Raw genomic sequence first — 21,544 nt, 5'->3', positions numbered from 1 at the left:
CAATTTTTTGGGCCTCAACCATTTTGCAGGCCCTTGAAAAATTCACAGGCTTTAGGACTGACTATACCCTATCATGACTAATGTGTGAAGTAACCTTGGTTAAAAACAAAAAACAAAAAACCTAATCAATGAATACACACTAAGGAAAATATAATTACTTAGCCCTTCTCTCCTGGTCTTTTTTTTTTTTTTTTTTGACATGGAGTCTCACTCTGTCACCAGGCTGGAGTGCAGTGGTGCAATCTTGGGTCACTGTAACCTCTGCCTCCCGGGTTCAAGTGATCCTCCTGCCTCAGCCTCCCAAGTAGCTGGGACTACAGGCATGTGTCACCACACCCAGCTAATTTTTGTATTGTCAGTAGAGACGGGGTTTCACCACGTTGGCCAGGATGGTCTCGATCTCTTGACCTCATGATCTGCCCGCCTCAGCCTCCCACAGTGCTGGGATTACAGGTGTGAGCCACCATGTCTGGCCTCTCCTGGTCCTTTTAAAGGGAAACGTGGACAGGCCATTAACACTAAATACATGAGTTTCCACTGGTGAAATCTTTGCTACTCTGGTAGACTGGTGGGGGCAGTGCCACTGCAGGTGGGCCAAATGCCATGCAACTGGCAATGTGTTCTCACTCTCAGCCCCAGTTTCATCACAGTAAAACAGTGGGATTAGATTAGATGTTCAAATATTTTGTTTTAGCATTGGGACCCTTTTACAAATGAAATCTTATGAGGCAAAAAGCAGACCTGGGATGGATAGACTTCTGAGTTTAACAGCTATGCAGGATGCCTGTGAAGATATCCAGGAGAAACTCCTCTAGGTGCCTGCAAACATAGAGAGGTTTACTGCAGGCAAGGACAGGTTTAGGGACCCCAGGAATTCCTGGGGCCTTGGCTGGATCTCAGCTCTTAAGAACACAGCAGTGTTTTTCAAACCTTACTGACAGTGACACACAGACAAAAATAAAGTTTGCTTCAAGATATGGTACATATGTAGTGAAATACAAGTTTTCATAAAATATATACACTGTAAAATAAAAGATTGTCCCACACGCTGGCTGGGATAGGGATGTTTTGGGAATATAAGCCACAAAACTCTTCTTGGAAATCAATTGTATGTCTGATTAAATGCTTAAGCCATTTTCTGATGAATTTTGATGAGATTATGACCTCTTCTTAGAAACCAGTTAGCTATGCACTCAGCTAATGTCAACCCTGGAGGGAAGGAATCCAAGGCCTTTAACTGTCTTTTAATAAATCTAATAATCCTTAACTAGAACTTCCTTTCTTTCTTTTCTTGCATCCAGTCTAACAATGATTATCTAGTCATTCTCTTTTCCTGTAAAGTGTCCTTGCCTATAGGTACTTGTTGAATTGACTTGGCAAAAGCCTCATTTCTTGCTGCAACATTGTAATGAAAACTTTGACACTGGGTGATAATTAAATTGTCCAAACCTGGCCAGGTGCGGTGGCTCATGTCTGTAATCCTAGCACTTTGGGAGGCGAAGGCAGGAGGATCACCTGAGGTCAGGAGTTCAAGACCAGTCCGGCCAACATGCGGAAACCCCATCTCTACTAAAAATACAAAAATTAGCCAGGCATGGTGGGCACCTGTAATCCCAGCTACTCGGGAAGCTGAGGCAGGAGAAACGCTTGAACCCGGGAGGCAGACGTTGCAGTAAGCCACTGCACTCCAGCCCGGGTGACAGACTGAGACTCTGTCTCAAAAATAAATAAATAAAAAATAACATAAATTGTCCAAACCCACCTCCTTTCTTCCCCTTTCCTCTTTCCTTCCTTTCTTTCTATTAAACAGTGTGATGTATTCTGATATTGTTCTACCGATATTTTTTGTTCTACTGTATTTCATTTTTTTAAATGCTGACTGGGACCCCCTAAATTGATTTCACCAGTCTTGAATGTTTTGACTGCAGTTTAAACACCACTGGGATAGCAATCCTGGTGGACCACTTAAATAAAGACAGAAACACATTGTTGCCATTATAAAATAAAATCAGAGATGGAAACCAGGAAAGATAAAGGCACATGGTAAAAGCTGAGAAACTGTCTTCTGAAATTTTTTAAAAATTTAAAAGACGGGGACAAGCCAAAAACTTTGAGAATATGTTTATAATGCAAATAAGTGAGAATTTGTCTTCAGAATATTTAAAGGATTCAAGTAAGAAAAAGACATGAAAGAGGCAAAACGAGCAAAGATATGAACAGAGAAGTCACAGAAAAGGAAACCCACAGGGGCAGTAAACATATGAAAGGATGCTTTACCCCACTAGTAGCCAGGAAAGAACAGAACCTGGAATTACTAAAACTTTGGAAACTTGGAGGAAGGACCCTGGAGAGCTGAAACTCAGACTTTTGATAAGGGGTGCCAGTTGGCTGGTGCTGGTATTCTGAACAGGGATGCAATAAAACTGCTCTTTCAAACATTAGAAAGTTGCAAAGTGGATTCAGCTGCCACTGAGGGAAGGCAGGGCCGCTACCAGGGTGACGTAGTTACTGGTATGAGTTCAACATGGAGGCAGCTGGCAAGGCAGGAATATGACTTGCAGAGACTTAGCCTTAGACACGAAGCTGATTTTAGAAGGTAGAGGGTTGGAGCCAAGGGCAAAGCCTAACTGCCACAGTCAGTTCTATTGGTTAATCAGCATTTATATTTAAACTTCCATACTAAAAAGGAAAAATGGGCCGGGCGTGGTGGCTCACACCTGTAATCCCAGTACTTTGGGAGGCTGAGGCGGGCAGATTACCTGAAGTCAGGAGTTCAAGACCAGTCTGGCCAACATGGTGAAACCCCGTCTCTACTAAAAATACAGAAATTAACCGGGCGTGGTGGCACATGCCTGTACTCTCAGCTACTCGGGAGGCTGAGGCAGGACAATTTCTTGAGCCTGGGAGACGGAGGTTGCAGTGAGCCGAGGTCGTGCCACTGCACTCCAGCCTGGCTGAGAGAGTGAGACTGTTTCTAAAATAAAGTAAAATAAAATGTTCTTTTCTAACACAATGCAACTATTCTTCATAGAAATAAAGACGCTATTCGTCTCTCCTTGAGAAAAGAGACACACAAAGTCCCAAAAGTCACTGCATCCATCTCTGGGAGAGAGTAGTAATATTCATCTCTGAGCTATGATAATTACTCCATAAATGGAGTTGCAGTCCTGTCTGAATACTGTTATCTAAAAACTAAATTGTAAAGTTAATCTTCCACAACATGTATATAAAACAATGAGGAGGAGACCTCCAGCTGGAGTGAAGTAAGGAGCTAGATTTACCCTCTTGCCTGAAATAACTGAAGAAACAGACAAAAGTGGGCCCCATAATTGCCCCAGCTTACTGCCTGGCGAAAGCTTTCCAGCTGCAGAGTATGGATAGCAACCCTATCATCTTCCTGAGTTAAGGAGACAGAGAAAGCTGGCAGTACTGGGAGGCCAATACAGCTAGAATACACAGGGCAGCATGCTGAAATTGAGGGTGTTGTACAGAAAGAGAACTCTAGAGAAACAAAGGTCCCCATCAAATATTCAGCTGAATACAGGAGAGAAGGGAATAAGGTGTTACCTTGAAGATAGGCTGTATCGATGGCAGGCACCTCATGGTGGCCACAGCAATGACCTCAGCCATCAGGCATCCCCTCAGAAGATGAGACTGCAGTTCATGGAGCTGGAAGTCAGAGCTGAGGACCCAGCATTTGGCCAGAAGCCAGACCACTGGAGGATCCGTGGGCAAGAAAAGGGGAGGTGGTGGGGATCCTGTGCTGGGCAGTTGGAGCTGGAGCAGGGACAAGGTGTGGGGAGAGAAGGCATGAGTGCCGGGCGCTCAGCAATTCCCGCCCCTCCTTGCATGTTAACCTTGCCATTCGTTAGTCCTCCAAACGTGTTTCGCTTTCCCCATCTCACTGCTGCCACTCCCTATAGCTCCCATTTCCTCCCCTCCCCTTCCTACCCGCTCGGTGCATTAGCACCCTGCAAGCTGCTTTGCCTCCAGCATTCTGCAGAAACTGCTCTTCTGGTGCCTCCTCCGGCCTCCACTTCCCCTTTCAGTCCCTGCAGTGTGAACAAGATTCAAACCACCTGCTTCCTTCGTCCCACACTGTTTTTTCGAAATCTCATCTTTTGGCCCCACCTCTACACAAATGACTGAATCTCGTTCTCAGCTGCCTGCTGGACAATTTAAATGTCTTCCATTACCTCAACATTGGCTGGACAAAAGTCTACCGGGGCACCCTGTTCTCTTTATTGGTGCTACTTCTGCAGGCACCCGGCCTGGCTCCCCTTTCCCCTCTCCTTGATCTCCCTCTGCACTCACATCCACCCGTCCTCTCCATCCCGACAATCACCACCCACATCCGAGCTCCCCTCCTCCTGGGGTCAGTGCTGGGGCAGGTCATCCCAGCCCGTTTCTAGCATCTCACGCCGCTCAACACACTACTGCCCACCACCGCGTGCCGCTAGCACGTTTCATCACACAGGCCTTCTCCAGCTTTCTACGTCCATATTCCTTAGGCCTGGCTTAGTCTAGGCCTCTGGTCCAACTGTCCCCTCGGAATCTCCTGACCCCTCTACCTTCAGCCTCTGGCCCAAGTCTGTCTTGGCCACTGAGCGCTGTCCTTTCTCTCCCTCGCTGCTTGTCGAGACCTGCGCCTCCTCCAAGCTTAATGACCATCGCGCACCTCCTGATCCCTCCTGGCTGTCTTCTGTTCCTCAGGGACTTCCTCAGTCATGGAGGGCTTCTGGGCAGAGCTGGCCCATTGTGTCATCTGTAGCTACACCTTCGCAAGGGCCTTCGAAGTGCAGAGCTTGGCGGGCATTTTCTCCTTTGGGTCTCCGCTGGTGGCCTAGCCGGCAGCGCCTTTGCAGATGGTGCTCAGTGAACTTTCGATAAAGGGGCTGAGCTAAGAAGGCCTGGAGAGCTGGAGCGAAATCTGAGTCTCACACCTCGGATCGAACCATCGGCACCGCCCGAGTTCCTCCCGAGTGCGAGGCTGCAGTTATCAGCATCGACGCAGAGGGGGGCAGGCCAGTGCTGCTGCTACAGAGAATGACGTTGGCCTTGATCCCATCCAGCAGAGAGAATCAGCATTCAAAACAGGTGCCTCCCTGGGTGGGCAGAAGAGGTCAAGGACTGGTGCTATCAAGCATAAAGCATCTCTTCCGCTACTGCTGATTCTCAAGGGGGAAGAGAGAGATAGGAGCTAACTTGTCTCCAATAACCTACTTTGCTCTCGCGATTGGATCATGTGCTTATTGGCCTCATATATTGTTTTTTTGTTTTTGAGCCAGGGTACTGAATTCTGTTGCGGCAGGTCTGGAGTGCCGTGGCAAGATGCACCACAGCTCACTGCAGCCTTGATCTCCCTGGGCATAGGTGATCCTCCACCTCAGGGCCTCGCAAATAGGTGGAGCTACAGTGCACTGGCCACTACACCCCCCCCAAAAACTTACAGATGGCTAATTTTCTTTGTAGAGACGGGTTTCACCATCGTTGCCTACCCGGCTGGCCTCCCAACTTCTCTCGGCTCAGGTGATCCTCCGCGCCTCGCACCTCCCAAAGTGGGCTGGAATCTACACGGCTGCAAGCCACTGTCGCCCAGCCTTACTAATTTATTATACATACGTTGACATGAGCGCTCAATCTGCACAGAGAGGAACACGAGAGGTTGGGTATTCTTGCTGAGGTCGAGCAGCAGCTTACAAGATAGCAGCAACGCAGGGATTCACATCCAAGCTATCTGCCCTGGATAATCGCATGAAATTTCCTCTCTGTTGTTCCATGTTGCCTCTTGATTAAGCAGCACAGCACTCGCGCTGACCGCTGATTCTCTTAGGCTCTGCAGCACTCCTTGAGATCCTAGCAGCACAGGGAGTGTTTCTTCATTGGAACCCCTGTTTTTTTTTCCTATCAACCATTCTCACCTTGCACGCCCTCCTCCGCAGCTACTCTCGTGTGGGAAGGAGACGCCCGAGGAGTTGAGCTTCTCCAGGGAGTCCTCAGGACTCTCTGCAGAATCCCCTCCTTGCTGGCTGGCAGCGAAGCCAGGCCCACGTGCGGGTCCCGCAGCAGCTCATTGACGCTAGCCCACCGCACCTGCACAGCTGTTGAGCCTCCTTGGGGCTCTGATGTCCCTACTTCCAGCTCTTCTCAGCTGGCGCGCTGCAGTTCCTCATGCTGGAGGCAAAACGAGTGGGCAAGGAAGGTGAACAGAGCGTCTCCAGGCACCATGGGTTGGCGGCATTAAGTAAACCTGTACGCCCAAATAAGCATCTCCTTCGCAGGAGTCTCCGCCGCACTCCGGGGAACGGCAATTGTTTAGCAAGTTGTGGGATCTGAGCTCTTGGTCCTTCCAACCCACCACCATGCCCCCTTTTGACTCCAGCCTACACAGAGGACCCAATCTCTGGTCTCCACAGCCCCTGCTTGCTTTTCAAGTTCCCCTGGTTGGGTTGGGATGCCTGCGGGCAGCGCGGCGTAAGGGGTAAGGGTCCTGGGAGACATATTGGGGTGGGGGGACTGACCAACCACCTTGCTCTGGCCACACCAGAAAATCCAGTTGAAGTCATTCAGATAGCTCCAGCAAGTGAAAACATTATTTTATTTTATTTTATTTTTTTGAGACGGAGTCTCGCTCTGTCGCCCAGGCTGGAGTGCAGTGGCGCAATCTCGGCTCACTGCAAGCTCCGCCTCCCGGGTTTACGCCATTCTCCTGCCTCAGCCTCCCGAGTAGCTGGGACTACAGGCGCCCGCCATCTCACCCGGCTAGTTTTTTGTGTTTTTTTTAGTAGAGACGGGGTTTCACCGTGTAGGCCAGGATGGTCTCAATTTCTTAATGTCATGATCTGCCCGCCTCAGTCTTTATAGGCATGAGCCACCATGGGCAAAGGGTTTGAGCATCATTGGGAGACTCCAACATGAGCACCACAGGCACCGATCTTGGGCCAGTCCAGTGCAGTACAGCCCATAAGCCCCTTGGCTTCCACTAGACCAGGACACCTCCCTCTCACCCAGCCTCCCCTTGCTGTCACCCCTTGGCCAGTGAAACCTCTAAGTCAACTCTCTTGTCTTCCAGAAATTGCTCATCCACAGGGAGGTCACATAGTTTCGCCCCAGCCACACTCAGAATTAACCCATCCTTCCAGTTTTCCCTACCTGTGGGGCAGGAAGGAAATCAGGCGTGGGTGCTGGAAGCATCAGCAGCTCAGGTGGGGCCAGGGGAGAAGGGCTCACGGGTACAGCTTCCTTCTCTCTTCCAGCTCCTTTTCCTGGTGTTTCTGGAACAGGCCCTGAGGGTCATCGCCCACAGTGCGGCTTGGAAGGACAGGGGAGGGCTTGGCCAGTGACTTTTGGTGAGATCCTCTTCTCGCCCCTTTAAGATAGAGAAAGCGGGAGGACCGACGGGCGCTCCGGTGACCGCTGAGTTTCCAGACAAGGGAGCTCTGTGCAGTGAGGGGCGCACAGGAGCATCTCCTCAATTCCAAGGAGTTCAAGTAGCCAGAAAATTTATTAAGAGCTTACTGTGTGCCACCTGCGTGTTTTCTGTCCAAATCAGAAAAGGATTTGGACAGAAAACACGCAGGAAGAAGGAACCAACGCCTGGTACAGCAGGCAGGCGAGGTAGGGGTAGGACTTATGCACGTGTATGCAAGCCCGGATGGCTGGGAAGCCAACCCCCATCTAAAGGCAAGCGCGGTCACACAGATACACACACACGCCTCACAAGCTGGATTGCAAGAGAGGGTGAAGTGGGCGAGGAGACCCAGTCAGCCGTGGCATTTGAGGAAGGTACATTTAGGCCACCGAATTCATTCCACCAACTTTGCACACTTGTCTTCTTTGTGCCAGGCTCTGGGACTTATTCCTTTTGAGGGTAAAAGTCTCTGCCTCCCTGGACTCCTGCCCCACAGCGCTCCCACAGCCCGGCACCGCCCCCTCGCCATTCCGGAGCCAGCGCGGGCTGAGCGGGCCTGGCCGGAGCCACCTTCCCCTTACTCCTTCGTTGCTCCGGGACCCGAAGAGGGAGCCGTGGTTTCCGGAACTTCTCACGCCCCTCCAGGCTTTTCCTCTGTTGGGCAGGTGCCGATTCGGTGTCTTTGCTTGTTATGGCCGCTGCCATCGCCATGGAGACAGGTGAGTAGCGCTCTGAGCCTAGAGTCTTCTAAGACAGAACTCTCCTTGGCACAGACCGCTTCTTCCGCTTCCCCGGGGCCTCCTTCCAGGCCTCACTCTCGGCAGGGTTAGTATTTGCACACGTAGGAGAGAAGGCTCTTGTAGCATCTAGAAAGGCTAAGGTACTCTGCAGTTTTGCTAATTTGGGTTGTTCGCACATCTCTGCTATTCAAACACGACCCCACCAGCTTCCCAGCATGGGCGAGACTAAGGGAGAGGACTTGTGTCTTAAAGCATGTCCTCCTTGTGTCTTAAAGCGTGTCCTTGGCTGGTTTTCTGCTTCTCACATGAGCTTGCATACGTTTGAAATATCGTCGCCAGACTTGTGTATCATTCTGCTACTTGTGCTTCTTACATATGCATATGCTCCATCATCTTTTAGGCTCTTTGGAGTCTCTTGTTCAGTTGGCATCCTAAGTTTTTTTCTTAACTGACTCAGCACGTAGCTTTTGCAAAACTTAATCACTGTTAACAATTGTTACAATGAATTATTAAAATAGGGGAAGTCACAGTTATTACAGCCTACCTTAGTGATTACTGTTAAAATTCCTACACAGTGGCCCATGAGTGGTAGGTATTGTGTCCGATTTGTGCTGCTGTTTTCTTTAATGATTTCCCTTTACCTTTAAAGTCAACCCTCTTCCATGACTGTTTCTTAGGTCTCACTACAATCCTGCTATGTAGAAGTGGCATGCTGTCCCAATGGACCATGCTCTAGCTTTCCAAGCTGCTAGAACTGTCCGTGTTTCTCAGCCTCGGCATTATTGACATTTTGGGACCAGTGATTCTTCATTGTTGGCAGAGGGAAGGGTGTTGACCTGTGCCCTGTAGGATGTGAGGTGGCATCCCCGGCCTCTACCCACTAGGTGCCAGTAGCACCTAATGTGCTACCCACTCCCCCCAACTTGTCCACCAAACTAAAATGTCTCTAGAGGTTGCCATATATCCTCTGGGGGACAAAATCACACTCAGTTGAGGACCACTGTCCCACATAAAATGTAAATGGCATCATGTCATTCCCCTGTTGGAAACCCTTCAATGTTTTCCTATTGACCTTAGAATAAATCTCAAATTCCTTTCTGTGGCTTAGAAGACCTTCTGTGGACTGGCCCCTGCTTGCTTTTAACTCCTCCCTTCCATTCTGCTTCCATGTCTATATAATTGCCTCTCTCTCCCTCCAGCCACACTGGCCGCCTTTCTGTTCCTTGAACATTCAAAGCTTGTTCCCAGCTACCCTTTGTATTTGCTGTTCTTCTGCCTAGAATGCACATGTTCCAGATCACTGTTCATTCACACATATCTCAGATTAAATGTTACCTAATCAGCAAGGCCTTCCCCGACCATTTGATCAAAAGAAGCCCCTTACTTCCATTCTCTATCACATTACCCATATATTTCCTTCATGGTGCTAATCACAATAGAAAATTGTCTCGTTTCGTCATTGCTTGTCTGCCTTTTCACCAGAGTGTAAGCTCCACTACAGCTGGGACTTTGCTTTTTTTCCTGCTATAGCCCCAGTTCCCAGAATACAGGCAGCCCCCAACTTAACATGGTTTGACTTATGATTTTTCGACTTTACAATGGTACAAAAGCGACATTCAGTAGAAATCGTACTTTGGGCACTCATACAACCATTGTTTTTCACTTTTAGTACAGTATGCAATAAATTACATGAGATATTCAACATTTTATTATAAAATGGGCTTTCTGTTAGATGATTTTGCTCAACGTTAGGTGTTCTGAGCATGGTTAAGGTAGGCTAGGCTAAGCTATGAGGTTTAGTAGGTTAGGGATATTAAGTGCCTTTTCAAATTACCATATTTTCAACTTACAATAGTTTTAATGGGACGTAACCCCATCGTAAGTGGAGGAGCATCTAGTACCTGGCACAGAGCAGGTTCTCAATAAATATGACTCTTCTCCATCTTCTTCAAACCTCAGACCAGGTTTCAATGGCCTCCTCTCACTTTCTCTTCTAAGATTATTTTTGCTTGCTGGTGGGTTTACTGTCATTTTTAACTACATCTAACCTACCTTAAAAAAGTGTATGGATGGGAGTGCCAGGTACAAAGACTTAGCATAAAGAAAACCACCAGTTACTTTGAAACATAAACAAAGGCCACTCATAATTTATGAGTCTGTTCCTTGCCCCTCAAGTTTTTAGCAGGCATGGAATCATTCCACAGGTTATGATTTCAGTTTGGTCTCTGTTCCTAAGGGGTGAAGGTCTTCTGAGGGCTGTGGATCCCAAACTCACCTGGCTCAGAGGCTCCTCCAACAGCCTCTTTGTCCATCAACCCGATTTAGACAGCATCCTGGGGATGAAAATCTTTTGTGCTGGCTTCAAGTGAAAATAGTTCACTGGGTCAAAAGTAGGCTGGTCCAAGACGCAGGAGGGTCAATAAACGTTGGCTGTGTTCAGAAACTGCGGCTTGGCTGGTTCTTACATTGATTTATGGTTTGTTTCCATGAAACCGAAAATGATTGGTCCACCTGGCAGCTGGCTGGCTGGCTGGCAACTGGAAACCTTTCTGTCCTGGCTGAGGGCCCTGGCCCCTTGGTGGCCTTTGGGAAGCAGCATCTCATCGGGCCTGTTTTTCGTTCTGGCGGGCGGCCGGCTTGGCCCGCGGGGCTGAGCTCTCCGCGCAGTGCAGAGATGTCTCCACCCTCAGGGACGCGGCCCTGATGTGGCGGGAGGTCGTTTCCGTGCGCTGCGAGGAGGATTCCACGTGCCGGGAGGACGCCTCGAGGATGCCAGGGAGCCGCTTCCCCGAGGGGGAGAGGGAGGGCCCCTCGCTGCGGTGCTGGGAGGTCTCCACCCGCCGGGACGACGTCTCCACGCGGTGGGACGAGGTCTCCACACGGTGGGACGAGGTCTCCACGCGGACCGTGGACGTCTCTGTGTAGCGGGTGGTCCCCACCCGGGGAGAAGACTGCTTGGCCCCTCGGGCTGAGGCCATTCTGCCGGCGTGAGGGGGCCAGGGGGGCCTCGGGGCACCCCACTGCCCAACGGTCACCGCAGGCAGAAGAGAGGAAAACTACTGTACTGCCATAGCCGGGAGCGCCACAACAGGATGACGTGGAAACACCATGGTCCTTCGAAGGCTAAAAACACTGGGCTCCTGCCCCTCAGGAGCTCCCACGGCCCGGGCCCCGCCCCCTCGCTATTTTGGAGCCAGCGCGGGTGGAGCCATCCCAGGGCTGGCCGGAGATGGGCGGAGCCTCCCGGCCCCATATCCCACAGTGCCCCGGGACCGGAATAGAGAGCCGTGGTTTCCGGAACTTCCCCCGCCACTCTGGGCTTTTGCTCGGTCAGGCTGGTGGCGTTTTGGTATCTTCGTTTGTTATGGCCGCTGCCGTCGCTATGGAGACAGGTGAGTAGCTCTCTGATCTTGGAGTCTTCGCAGATGGAACTCCCCTCGGCCCAGACCGCTTCCCCGTGGCCTCCTTCCAGGCCTTACTCTTGGCAGGGTTAATATTTGGACGAGGAGGTGAGAAGGCTCTTGTAGCGTCTAGAAAGACTAAGGTACTCTTTGCAGTTTTCCTAATTTGGTTTGTTGGCACATCTTTGCTATTCAGACACCACCCCACCAGCTCCCCGGCGTGGGTGAGACTAAGGGAGAGGACTTGTGTGTTAAACCGTGTCCTCCTTGATTGGTTTGCTGCTTCTCACATGAGCTTGCCTAAGTTTGAAATATCGTCGCCGGACTTTATGTATCCTTCTGCTACTGGTGCTTCTTATATGCATACGCTCCATGATCTTTTAGGCTCTCCACAGTCTCTTGCATCCTAACTTTTTCTTAACTGATTCAGCACGTAGCTTTTCCAAAACTTAATCACTGTTAACAATTGTTATAACGCATTATTAAAATAGGGGAAGCCATAGTTGTTACAGCCTACCTTAGTGATCACTGTTAAAATTCCTACATAGTGGCCCACGAGTGGTAGGAATTCTCCGTTTGTGTTGCTGCTTTCTTTGATGGTTTCTCTTTAATTTTAGAGAAACTTCTAACTCCTTTTAATCAGGGTTCCGCTTTCCTTAGATTTCGAAGAAAGGTTTATCTCCCCCCACTCCCAGTTTAGGAAGACCATCTCAGCATTAGTCAGGTTTCTTTATTGCCCTTGCCTTACTACAAATCAGCATTATATGCAGTGACCTTTACTTTCCATGATTTTTGCTGTCTTGTCTCCTAGATGATGCTGGAAATCGACTTCGGTTTCAGTTGGAGTTGGAATTTGTGCAATGTTTAGCCAACCCAAATTACCTTAATTGTAAGTTGTTAAGCATCTCATTAAATTGAGTAGCTATTAATGATTTGTGACAGAAGAGTTGCAATTCAAAATAGTATCTACTTTTACACATTCTCAATTGAATGACATTACATTACTGGTATACAGATGTAATTGCGCACTGGGATTTGTGTTTTGAATTCAATGTGTGTTGGTGGTGGGGGTTTTATGTAAATAGATCCTTTACATTAGGGGTAACAAAGCATAGTGTAAAGATTGGTTTGACCTACAGACTTTTTTTTTTTTTAATGCTTTTCAGTTCTTGCCCAAAGAGGTTACTTCAAAGACAAAGCTTTTGTTAATTATCTTAAATACTTGCTTTACTGGAAAGACCCAGAATATGCCAAGTATCTAAAGTAAGTTTAATTTTTTTAATCCTAAGCATGTGTATACTTTATAATAGATTTCTTCGTTTCACATTGGCAAAAATGTATTTGGAATCTCTCCACTTCTTTTCGTTGTCACCATCTTAATACAAGACACCCTTATCTCTAACTTGTATCACTGCAGTAATCTACTCCCTGGTTATCTCTGCTTCCACTTTTACCCTCCTGCCCGTCTCTCCACCCCAAACCAAACCAAGCAAAACAGCTTTTTACACAGAAACCAACTTAATCATTTAAAACTATAAATCGGAACACTTTACTTTCTTGCTTAGAACCTTTCATGACTTTCCATACCATGCAGAATAAAATCCAGTCTCTTTTCTTGGGCTAAAACCCTATATGATCTGGCCCTGCCTTGTCTGACCTTTTCTTTCACCACCCTCCCCATCTCACCAGGTTTCTGGTCCCGAAGAACTCACAATCTGTAAATGTAGTGACATAAGCCATGGCTGAAATTAAAAGAGGGTATCTGTAAGGAAGGTGTTTCTGGGGTTATTTGGAGGAGGTGATCTTAACCTGAGTCTTAGAGTTGCTATCTTTTATTTAAGGCCTCTTATGTGCCAGGAACAGTGCTAAATGCTTCATATGCATTAACTCATTTATATATATATATTTACCATTCAGGTCATTCAGCAGACACTTTCCTGTTAAGGCTTACTGAGTTGCAAGAAGCATATAACCACAAAGCAATTCACTTTTAATGATTTAAAAAACAAATCAAAACAAAAAACACCTTGAACTCACGCCTGCTTTGTCTTAAGCAGGTAGAAAGCAACAGTGAACCTTTAAAAAAAAAAAGTTTGAGAGGAAAATGTTTCAAACTTGTTTGGAAGTCACTTTTCTGTGTCCAATAACAATTGACTCATGAAGCATATACATCTTATGTTGCCTGCAGGACCCTTTGCACCTTTTCTGGCTTTTTATCCATTTAATAATCCAAAGAAAAGACTTTTAAGAAAAATAGATTTCAACGAATGTTGTATGTATGTAGATTTACAGACTCAGTGTTGGAAGCCTTAGCCACCAACAAGTTTAATCTTACCCACAACGTTGCCAAGAGATGGTCATCTACACTCTGCAGGTTTTCATTGAGCCCATGTTACTCTGTCAGGGACAGCTGATTCGATTGTTAGCCAGATGTTAGAAAGTTCTTCCTTATATTGTGATATAATGTCTCTCCTTGTAGCTCTAGTCTCATTGTAGTGTTATCCTTCATCTATCTGCAGTCACATGAAGTCTATTTGTCCCACTACTGGTGACATTAATTTTGATAACTTGGTTGTCCCTGGATTAAGCTAGAACCATTCTACACCCTCTTGAGGACAACGACCTTCCAGATACTTACATTCAAGAGAGATTGCAGATTAGCCCCTTTTGGGCATTTTATTCAGTCTGCAGAATATTTTAATTTTTTTTTTTTAATACTTGCCAACATTTGAAGATCAGAAAGTTTTATATAACAAATGCAGGTTTCCCGCTACTCTTTCAAATCTGGAAGATCTAGTAACCATAGATCTTAATTCTCCAAAGTCAACAACTGGCTGAAGCTGACAGCAGCTGTCACTACTAGCTGCTTTCCACCTGGTGGAAGAGACACTTTCTACCACTTGGCCTGCTTCATTGACAGCCAGTAGGTGCCACTATAACATCCCTCTCCATCTGTTTTTCTCAATTACTCTCAGCCGTTGTGCCATGGTGTCCAGGAGTTCAGGTTCCCTCCATCGGATGTTTGGCAGTTGTACTTTGTGCAGTTCAGCCAAGAACTAAACACAGGCCCTCATGTGTGGTCAGAGTACAGTGGGCCAGAGGTCCTTTCTTTTCTTCATGTGGACATATACCTCTATTAATTCAACTTAAGTTTATATTACTTTTGAGGGTGGGGGTGGGGAGAGGATTACATTGTTGATTTGCTGGGAGCATTATGTCAATTAAAATCCTTCAGTTCTTATTTTCATCAATGTTCTCCCTATCTTGTTTATTTTTAAAAACACCAAATGCGGAACATCCCTTTTATACTGCTTCTGTTTCATCTTGTTGACATGTAGCCTGAGTATGATTCTTTATTGTCATCTAATGTATTCTGATGTAATCACTGCATGTCTAAATTCTAGTTATTGACTAAATGCTACTTGAGACCATTCTCTTGGTTGTCACATTATTTCACAGTTGAAGAAACTGAACCTTAGAGAGGTTAAGTACCTTGTTAAAGGCCACCCGGCTGGAACTTACATCCTGGTTCCTTTTAACTACTAATGCTGTCATGAAAGGGAGTTAGCCAGGGCAGGTGTGAATAGAGCATTCTAGCATAAGCAGCCAACAATTAGAGCAACTGTGTTATTTTTAGTGTGTAGACAGCAAACCTTTCCTGTCTTGGAAGTTACTATCTTAGAAGCATGTATTAAGCCCCTCTATTCAATGTGGTGTTCACATCATTAGCATTGGTTTCATTTGGGAGCTTTTTAGAAATGTAGAGCGCAGGCCCCACTCCAGGCCTAAGGAATCCATCAGCATTTTAAGAAGTGGTTCATATACACATTAAAGTTTTAGAATCATTGCTCTAGTATCCTATTTTCCACACTTTAGTCATTTGCATATCACTTGTGCAACTTTGGCTTTATCTGCTTACTTCCTGAAGGGGGCCTGCCTCTCCACACCTGTGGTATTTCTCATCAGGTGGAGACCAAAGACTGAGAAAAGAAATAAGACATAGACAAAGTATAGAGAAAGAACGGTGGGCCCAGGGGAACGGCACACTCAGCATGCGAGGACCTGCACCGGCGCCGGTCTCGGAGTTCCCTCAGTATTTATTGATCATTATTTTTACTATCTTGGCGAGGCGAGTGTAGCAGGGCAACAGGTGGGGAGAAGGTCAGCAGGGAAACATGTGAGCAAAGGAATCTGTATCATGAATAAGTTCAAGGAAAGGTACTGTGCCTGGATGTGCACATAGGCTAGATTTATGTTTCACTTTACCCAAACATCTCAGTGTAGCAAAGAGCAGCAGAACAGTATTGCTGCCAGCGTATCTCACCTCCAGTCACAGGGCGGTTTTCCCCTATCTCAGAATAGAATGAATGGGAATGGTCGGCTTTACACCGAGACATTCCATTCTCAGGGACTAGCAGGAGATAGAAGCCTTCATCTCATCTCAACTGTAAAGAGGCCTCCCTCTTTTCACTACTCCTCAGCACAGACCCTTTTACAGGTGTCAGGCTGGGGGCTGTAAGGTCTTTCCTTTCCCACGAGGACGTATCTCAGGTTGTCTCCGTCGGGGGAAACCTGGACAATACCCAGGCTTTCTTGGGCAGGGGTCCCTGTGGCTTTCTGCAGTGCACTATGCCCCTGGTTAATTGAGAATGGAGAATGGCGATGACTTTACCAAGCATACTGCCTGCATGTTGTTAACAAGGCACACCCTGCACAGTCCTAAATCCATTCAGCCTTGAGTCAATACAGCACATGTTTCTGTGAGCACCGGGTTGGGGCTAAAGTTACAGATTAACAGCATCTCAAAGCAGAACAATTTCTCTTAGTACAGATCAAAACAGTGTTTCTTATGCCTTCCTTTTCTACATAGACACAGTAACAATCTGATCTCTCTCTTCCCCACACTTCCTATATTTTAATTGTCTCAGTTAGTTTTTGTCTTTTCAACTTGAAATAATTTCACTTACAAAATAGCTGGAAAAATAGTAAAGATAATTCCTATATTTTCTTCACCCAGATATTCCAAATGTCTAACACTACAATCAGCAAAAATCAGCACATTAATATTGTTACCTAATCTACAGACCTCACTCACATTTTGCCAATTGTCCTGCTGGGGTGCTGTATGTAGTACAGGATCCAGTCTAGGCTGTTGTCCTGCTGGGTGCTGATGGTAGTACGGGCTTAGTCTAGGCCCGTTGTCCTGCTGGGATGCTGTATGTAGTACAGGATCCCAGTCTAGGCCTGTTGTCCTGCTGGGGTGCTTATGTAAGACGGATTTAGTCCAGGCCCGTTGGTCCTGCTGGGTGCGTATGTAGTACAGGATTTAGTCCAGGCCGTTGTCCTGCTGGGGTGGATGTAGTAGTACAGACCAGTCCTAGGCTGTTGTCCTGCTGGGGTGCTGTATGTATACAGGATTTATCCAGCCCCGTTGTCTGCTGGGTGGCTGTATGAGTACAGGACCAGTCCAAGGCCCCTTGTCCTGTGGGGTGCTGTATGTAGGTACAGGATCCAGTCTAGGCGTTGTCCTGCTGGCGCTGTATGTAGTACAGATTTAGTCCAGGCCCGTTGTCCTGCTGGGGTGCTGATGTAGTACAGGGATCTTAGTCCAGGCCCGTTGTCCTGCTGCGGTTGCTGTATGTTAGTACAGGATCCAGTCTAGGCTGTGTCCTCTGGGTGCTGTAGTAGTACAGGATTTTAGTCCAGGCCCGTTGTCCTGCTGGGTGCGTATGTAGACAGGACCAGTCAAGGCCCGTTGTCCTGCTGGGGTGCTGTATGTAGTACAGGATCCAGTCTAGGCTGTTGTCCTGCTGGGGCGCTGTATGTATACAGGATTTGTCCCAGGCCCGTTGTCCCCCTGGGGTGCTGTATGTAGTACAGGATTTAAGCTAGGCTGTTGTCCTGCTGGGGTGCACATGTAGTACAGGATACAGTCCTAGGCTGTTGTCCTGCTGGGGTGCTGTATGTAGTACAGGATCCAGTCAGGCCGTTGTCCCTGCTGGGTGCCTGTATGTAGTACAGGATTAGTCCAGGCCGTGTCCTGCGGGTGCTGATGTAGTACCCCATCTAGGCTGTTGTCCTGCTGGGCGCTGTATGTAGTAACAGGATTTAGTCCCAGGCCCTTGTCCTGCTGGGGTGCTGTATGAGTACAGGATTAGTCCAGGCTGTTTCTGCTGGTGCCTACATGTAGTACAGGACCAGTCTAGGCTGTGTCCTGCTGGGGTGGCTGTATGTAGTACAGGATCCAGTCAAGCCCGTTGTCCCTGCTGGGGTGCTGTATAGTACAGGATTTATCCAGGCCAGTTGTCCTGCTGGGGTGCGTAGTGTAGTAAGGATTAGTCCAGGCCCGTTTGTCTGCTGGGTGCTGTATGTAAGTACAGGAATTTAGTCCCAGGCCCGTTGTCCTGCTGGGGTGCTGTATGTATACAGGATCCAGTCTAGGCTGTTGTCCTGCTGGGTGGATACATGTAGTACAGGATCCAGTCTAGGCTTTGTCCTGCTGGGGTGCTGTATGTAGACAGGATCCAGCAAGGCCCGTTGTCCTGCTGGGGTGCTGTATGTAGTACAGGATAGTCCAGGCCCGTTGTCCTGTGGGTGCGTATGTAGTACAGGATTTAGTCCAGGCCCGTTTGTCCTGCCTGGGTGCTGTATGAGTACGGTTAGTCTAGGCCCGTTGTCCTGCTGGGGTGCTGTATGTAGTACAGGATTTAGTCTAGGCCCGTTGCCTGCTGGGTGCCTGTAGTAGTACAGGATCCAGTCAAGGCCCGTTGTCCTGCTGGGGTGCTGTATGTAGTACAGGATCCAGTCTAGGCCTGTATGTTGCATTTTGCTGTCATGTCTTAGTCTCCTTTCATCTCAGTGGTCTTTTCCATGACTATGACAGAAATGATTTTGTATCCTTCATGTATCTGCAGTCACATGAAGTCTATTTGTCTCACTACTGGTGACATTAATTTTGATAACTTGGTTGAGGGTGGTACCTTCTAGGTTTCTCCATATTGTTACTATTTTTCCTTATGTATTAATAAGTATCTTATGGGGAAATCCTTTGAGACTATGTAAATATCATATTACATGCCCATTTTAGCATCTTTTGAAGATATTTGTTTGAAACACTTTTTACTGTGGTGATTGCCGAATTCTGTCATTCTGCATTTATTAGTTTGGAATTCGATTGTAAGGAAGTACATTCCCTTGTTTTCTATTTATTATTTTATTAAAGAAATTTACATCCATTTAGTATGGACTTTTGGATGCTTATTTTTATCCTGTGAATTAGAATTATGTATTTTCTTGCTCTGAGTATTCTAGATTTGGCCATTGGGAGTCCCTTCAAGTTGGTTCCTGAATACTTTTGATCGTCCCAATAATTTTTAGCACTTTTTCTTCTGGCACTACGTAATGTTCCAGGCTCATCTTGTACTTTCCCTCTCCTATCCCTGAATCACCCTTTTCTCCAAGGAAACCTGCTCCTTGGATACCACAATCTGGACATTGTGTGTTCATTAGTACCACAGTGTCATTGCTTCTAGGCCCTCTCAGTACACAAAGCTCAAGAACTCTATGTATGTATGTGTATACATGCACACATGTATACATCTGTTTATCCTGTCTATATTAAAAGCCGTAAGTACACTGATGTTTTCAATACCAGCTCAGTAACACAGGGTTCATTCTAGCCTTTTTCCTTTCCTTGTCTATAACTCCTTTTCTGATAGCCAGAAATTTGGCTGTCCTTATCTACAGTATATTTACTTGTCCAATCCTAGAGGATATCTAATTTCAGAGCTGGTATATCCCTGTGGACAACAAGAGTACAATGTATGTGCATAGTTCTCTTTCAAACCAACTCACTTTTAAATGAAAGTTCTTTTTATCACTATTGATGGAAAAACAAAGAACTATCAATTAAACACAGAATTAGTAAAATATGTTCATGTTCTTCACGTTGGAAACCACTAGAAGGGAATAGCATGGTTTGTCCCTAAATTTTCACTCTGCTTACCAGTTACTGTGTTGTGTGGTCCTGAGCAAGTTTAAATTTAATCTTTCTGAACTTAAACCTTCTCACTTTCGAAAATATTGCTGAACACTGACCTTGGATGACCAATCAGGGAAAAAATCCTATGCTACCAGAGTGTACTAACTTACTGTTAAAGAAATGGTAGGCTACAAGATCATTTTTAAGAGAATAACTTAATTAGACCTTGGCATTATTTACTTAAATTATGTTGTTCATTTACTTATAAACTTAAATCCAGGTACCCTCAGTGTTTACACATGTTAGAGCTGCTCCAATATGAACACTTCCGAAAGGAGCTGGTGAATGCTCAGTGTGCGAAATTCATTGATGAACAGCAGATTCTACATTGGCAGCATTATTCCCGGAAGCGGATGCGCCTTCAACAAGCCTTGGCAGAGCAGCAACAACAAAATAACACATCGGGAAAATGAAAAACCGGATACAGATGAGGCTCTCAATACATGTATATAATGTATTTCTTTTGTACAGTGAAGACAAAAAATGAAAACTCTTCCTATCGACCTTTATTATGGTAGCCCCTAGAACCTTTAGTGTGCTTTTAATCCAACTTTTTATTGTTAATAGACTATTTCTGTTAAACCTGAATTGGTCTACTTTGATTTCCCTGTGGATTTGTAAGGTGTGTTTTTTTTTTTATGCATTTAGCATAATCAGCTGATTAAGAATGGAAAAGTTAGGTGCTTTAGACCAAATGAGGCACTGGGGCATGGGGTAGGGGTGGGCCACCATGTATACTGAATCCTAAGGCTAGCTCTTCCTGACATATAGTAGGGCAAGGCCATCTCCTGGAACCTTACTGTCCCTCAGACCAACTACTCTACCACTCTTATCTACGTAGTGAGAGTAGCGGAGTCAGTGACCTCTTTAAATCACAGGATAGGAACTGCATAAAGGTTCTTAAATTCTGCAGGACAGGAAATACCTGTATTACCTGCTTTTTGCAAGGTGGCTTTAAGAATCACTGTGGCCTCATTTGACCTAGTCATGGCAGGACAACTAGTGGTTAATTACTAATTTGGCTCTTGACTTTAGGACAAACATGAGGAGCCTCAAATACTTTTGCTCATTTGGGAAAACTAACATGGATTTGGGAGGTACCACAAACCAGGTGCTATGTTAAGTGCTTCCTTGAATTCTCATTTTATTCTCAGAACCTTGTTTATAGAAGAGAAAACTGAGGTTTGGATGAGGCGAGTAACTTGCCTGTGGTTACACAGCTAGTAAGTGGTAGAATCAGTGTGACTGACTTCAGCTTGGAGTTCTTCCCACCACTGGGTTATATAGTCTCTCCAGCCCCTCTCCGCCACCTGCCTTATCCCAAGTAAAGCACATTGAGATAGCCGTAAAACAAACTGCCTCTAGTGCTCAGGAGTCGGTTTTTTCATAAACAAAACAAAACTGCCTGAATTAAGCAGAGGCTGGATTAGAGGTAATATGCTTTCCTTCAGTGGTGAAGTTAGGTTCTACATTCCAAAATCAAAGAAGGGGTTTCAGGAGTATCAGTTGCTTTGCAGATGCAGAGAATTTAAAATAAAAGATCCTGATCTTTTGAAGGATTTGGAAGGTGTGCTCTGCGCCTTTAGGAGTTTTTAGGTATTTCCGTCACCTTCAACGATACATTCCTTTGAGCCTTTTTTTTTTTTGAGGCGGAGCCTCGCTCTGTGGCCCGGACTGGAGTGCAGTGGCCAGATCTCAGCTCACTGCAAGCTCCGCCTCCCGGGTTTACGCCATTCTCCTGCCTCAGCCTCCAGAGTAGCTGGGACTACAGGCGCCCGCCACCTCGCCCAGCTAGTTTTTTGTATTTTTTTTTTTTTAGTAGAGACGGGGTTTCACCGTGTTAGCCAGGATGGTCTCGATCTCCTGACCTCGTGATCCGCCCGTCTCGGCCTCCCAAAGTGCTGGGATTACAGGCTTCAGCCACCGCGCCCGGCCCCTTTGAGCCTTTACT

The 21,544-nt window shown here is 46.6% G+C and overlaps 2 protein-coding genes and 1 long non-coding RNA gene across 3 annotated transcripts; 1 reads left to right on the top strand and 2 right to left on the bottom strand.

Annotated features, from left to right (window-relative positions):
• Positions 1-405: 405 nt before the first annotated feature.
• On the bottom strand, positions 406-4,412 carry LOC108514356 (uncharacterized). The gene is made up of 3 exons (XR_001881197.1): positions 3,952-4,412; positions 3,568-3,777; positions 406-819 (listed from the first exon to the last, which is right to left on the bottom strand). It is a non-coding gene; the product is annotated as an uncharacterized LOC108514356 (long non-coding RNA).
• Positions 4,413-7,485: 3,073 nt separating this feature from the next.
• Positions 7,486-11,368, bottom strand: CUNH17orf100 (chromosome unknown C17orf100 homolog). Its single transcript, XM_017850535.1, has one exon. The coding sequence runs from the start codon at positions 11,127-11,129 to the stop codon at positions 10,752-10,754; it is 378 nt and encodes a 125-aa protein (XP_017706024.1). The 5' UTR covers positions 11,130-11,368; the 3' UTR covers positions 7,486-10,751.
• Positions 11,359-20,188, top strand: MED31 (mediator complex subunit 31). Its single transcript, XM_017850534.1, has 4 exons — positions 11,359-11,543; positions 12,364-12,441; positions 12,719-12,815; positions 19,814-20,188. The coding sequence occupies exons 1-4, from the start codon at positions 11,381-11,383 to the stop codon at positions 20,004-20,006; spliced, it is 531 nt and encodes a 176-aa protein (XP_017706023.1). The 5' UTR covers positions 11,359-11,380; the 3' UTR covers positions 20,007-20,188.
• Positions 20,189-21,544: the final 1,356 nt, after the last annotated feature.

This window comes from Rhinopithecus bieti, unplaced genomic scaffold (assembly GCF_001698545.2).
Source record: "Rhinopithecus bieti isolate Rb0 unplaced genomic scaffold, ASM169854v2 scaffold_32008, whole genome shotgun sequence".
NCBI lineage: Eukaryota > Metazoa > Chordata > Mammalia > Primates > Cercopithecidae > Rhinopithecus > Rhinopithecus bieti.
This window is presented reverse-complemented; position numbering and strand designations above follow the sequence as displayed.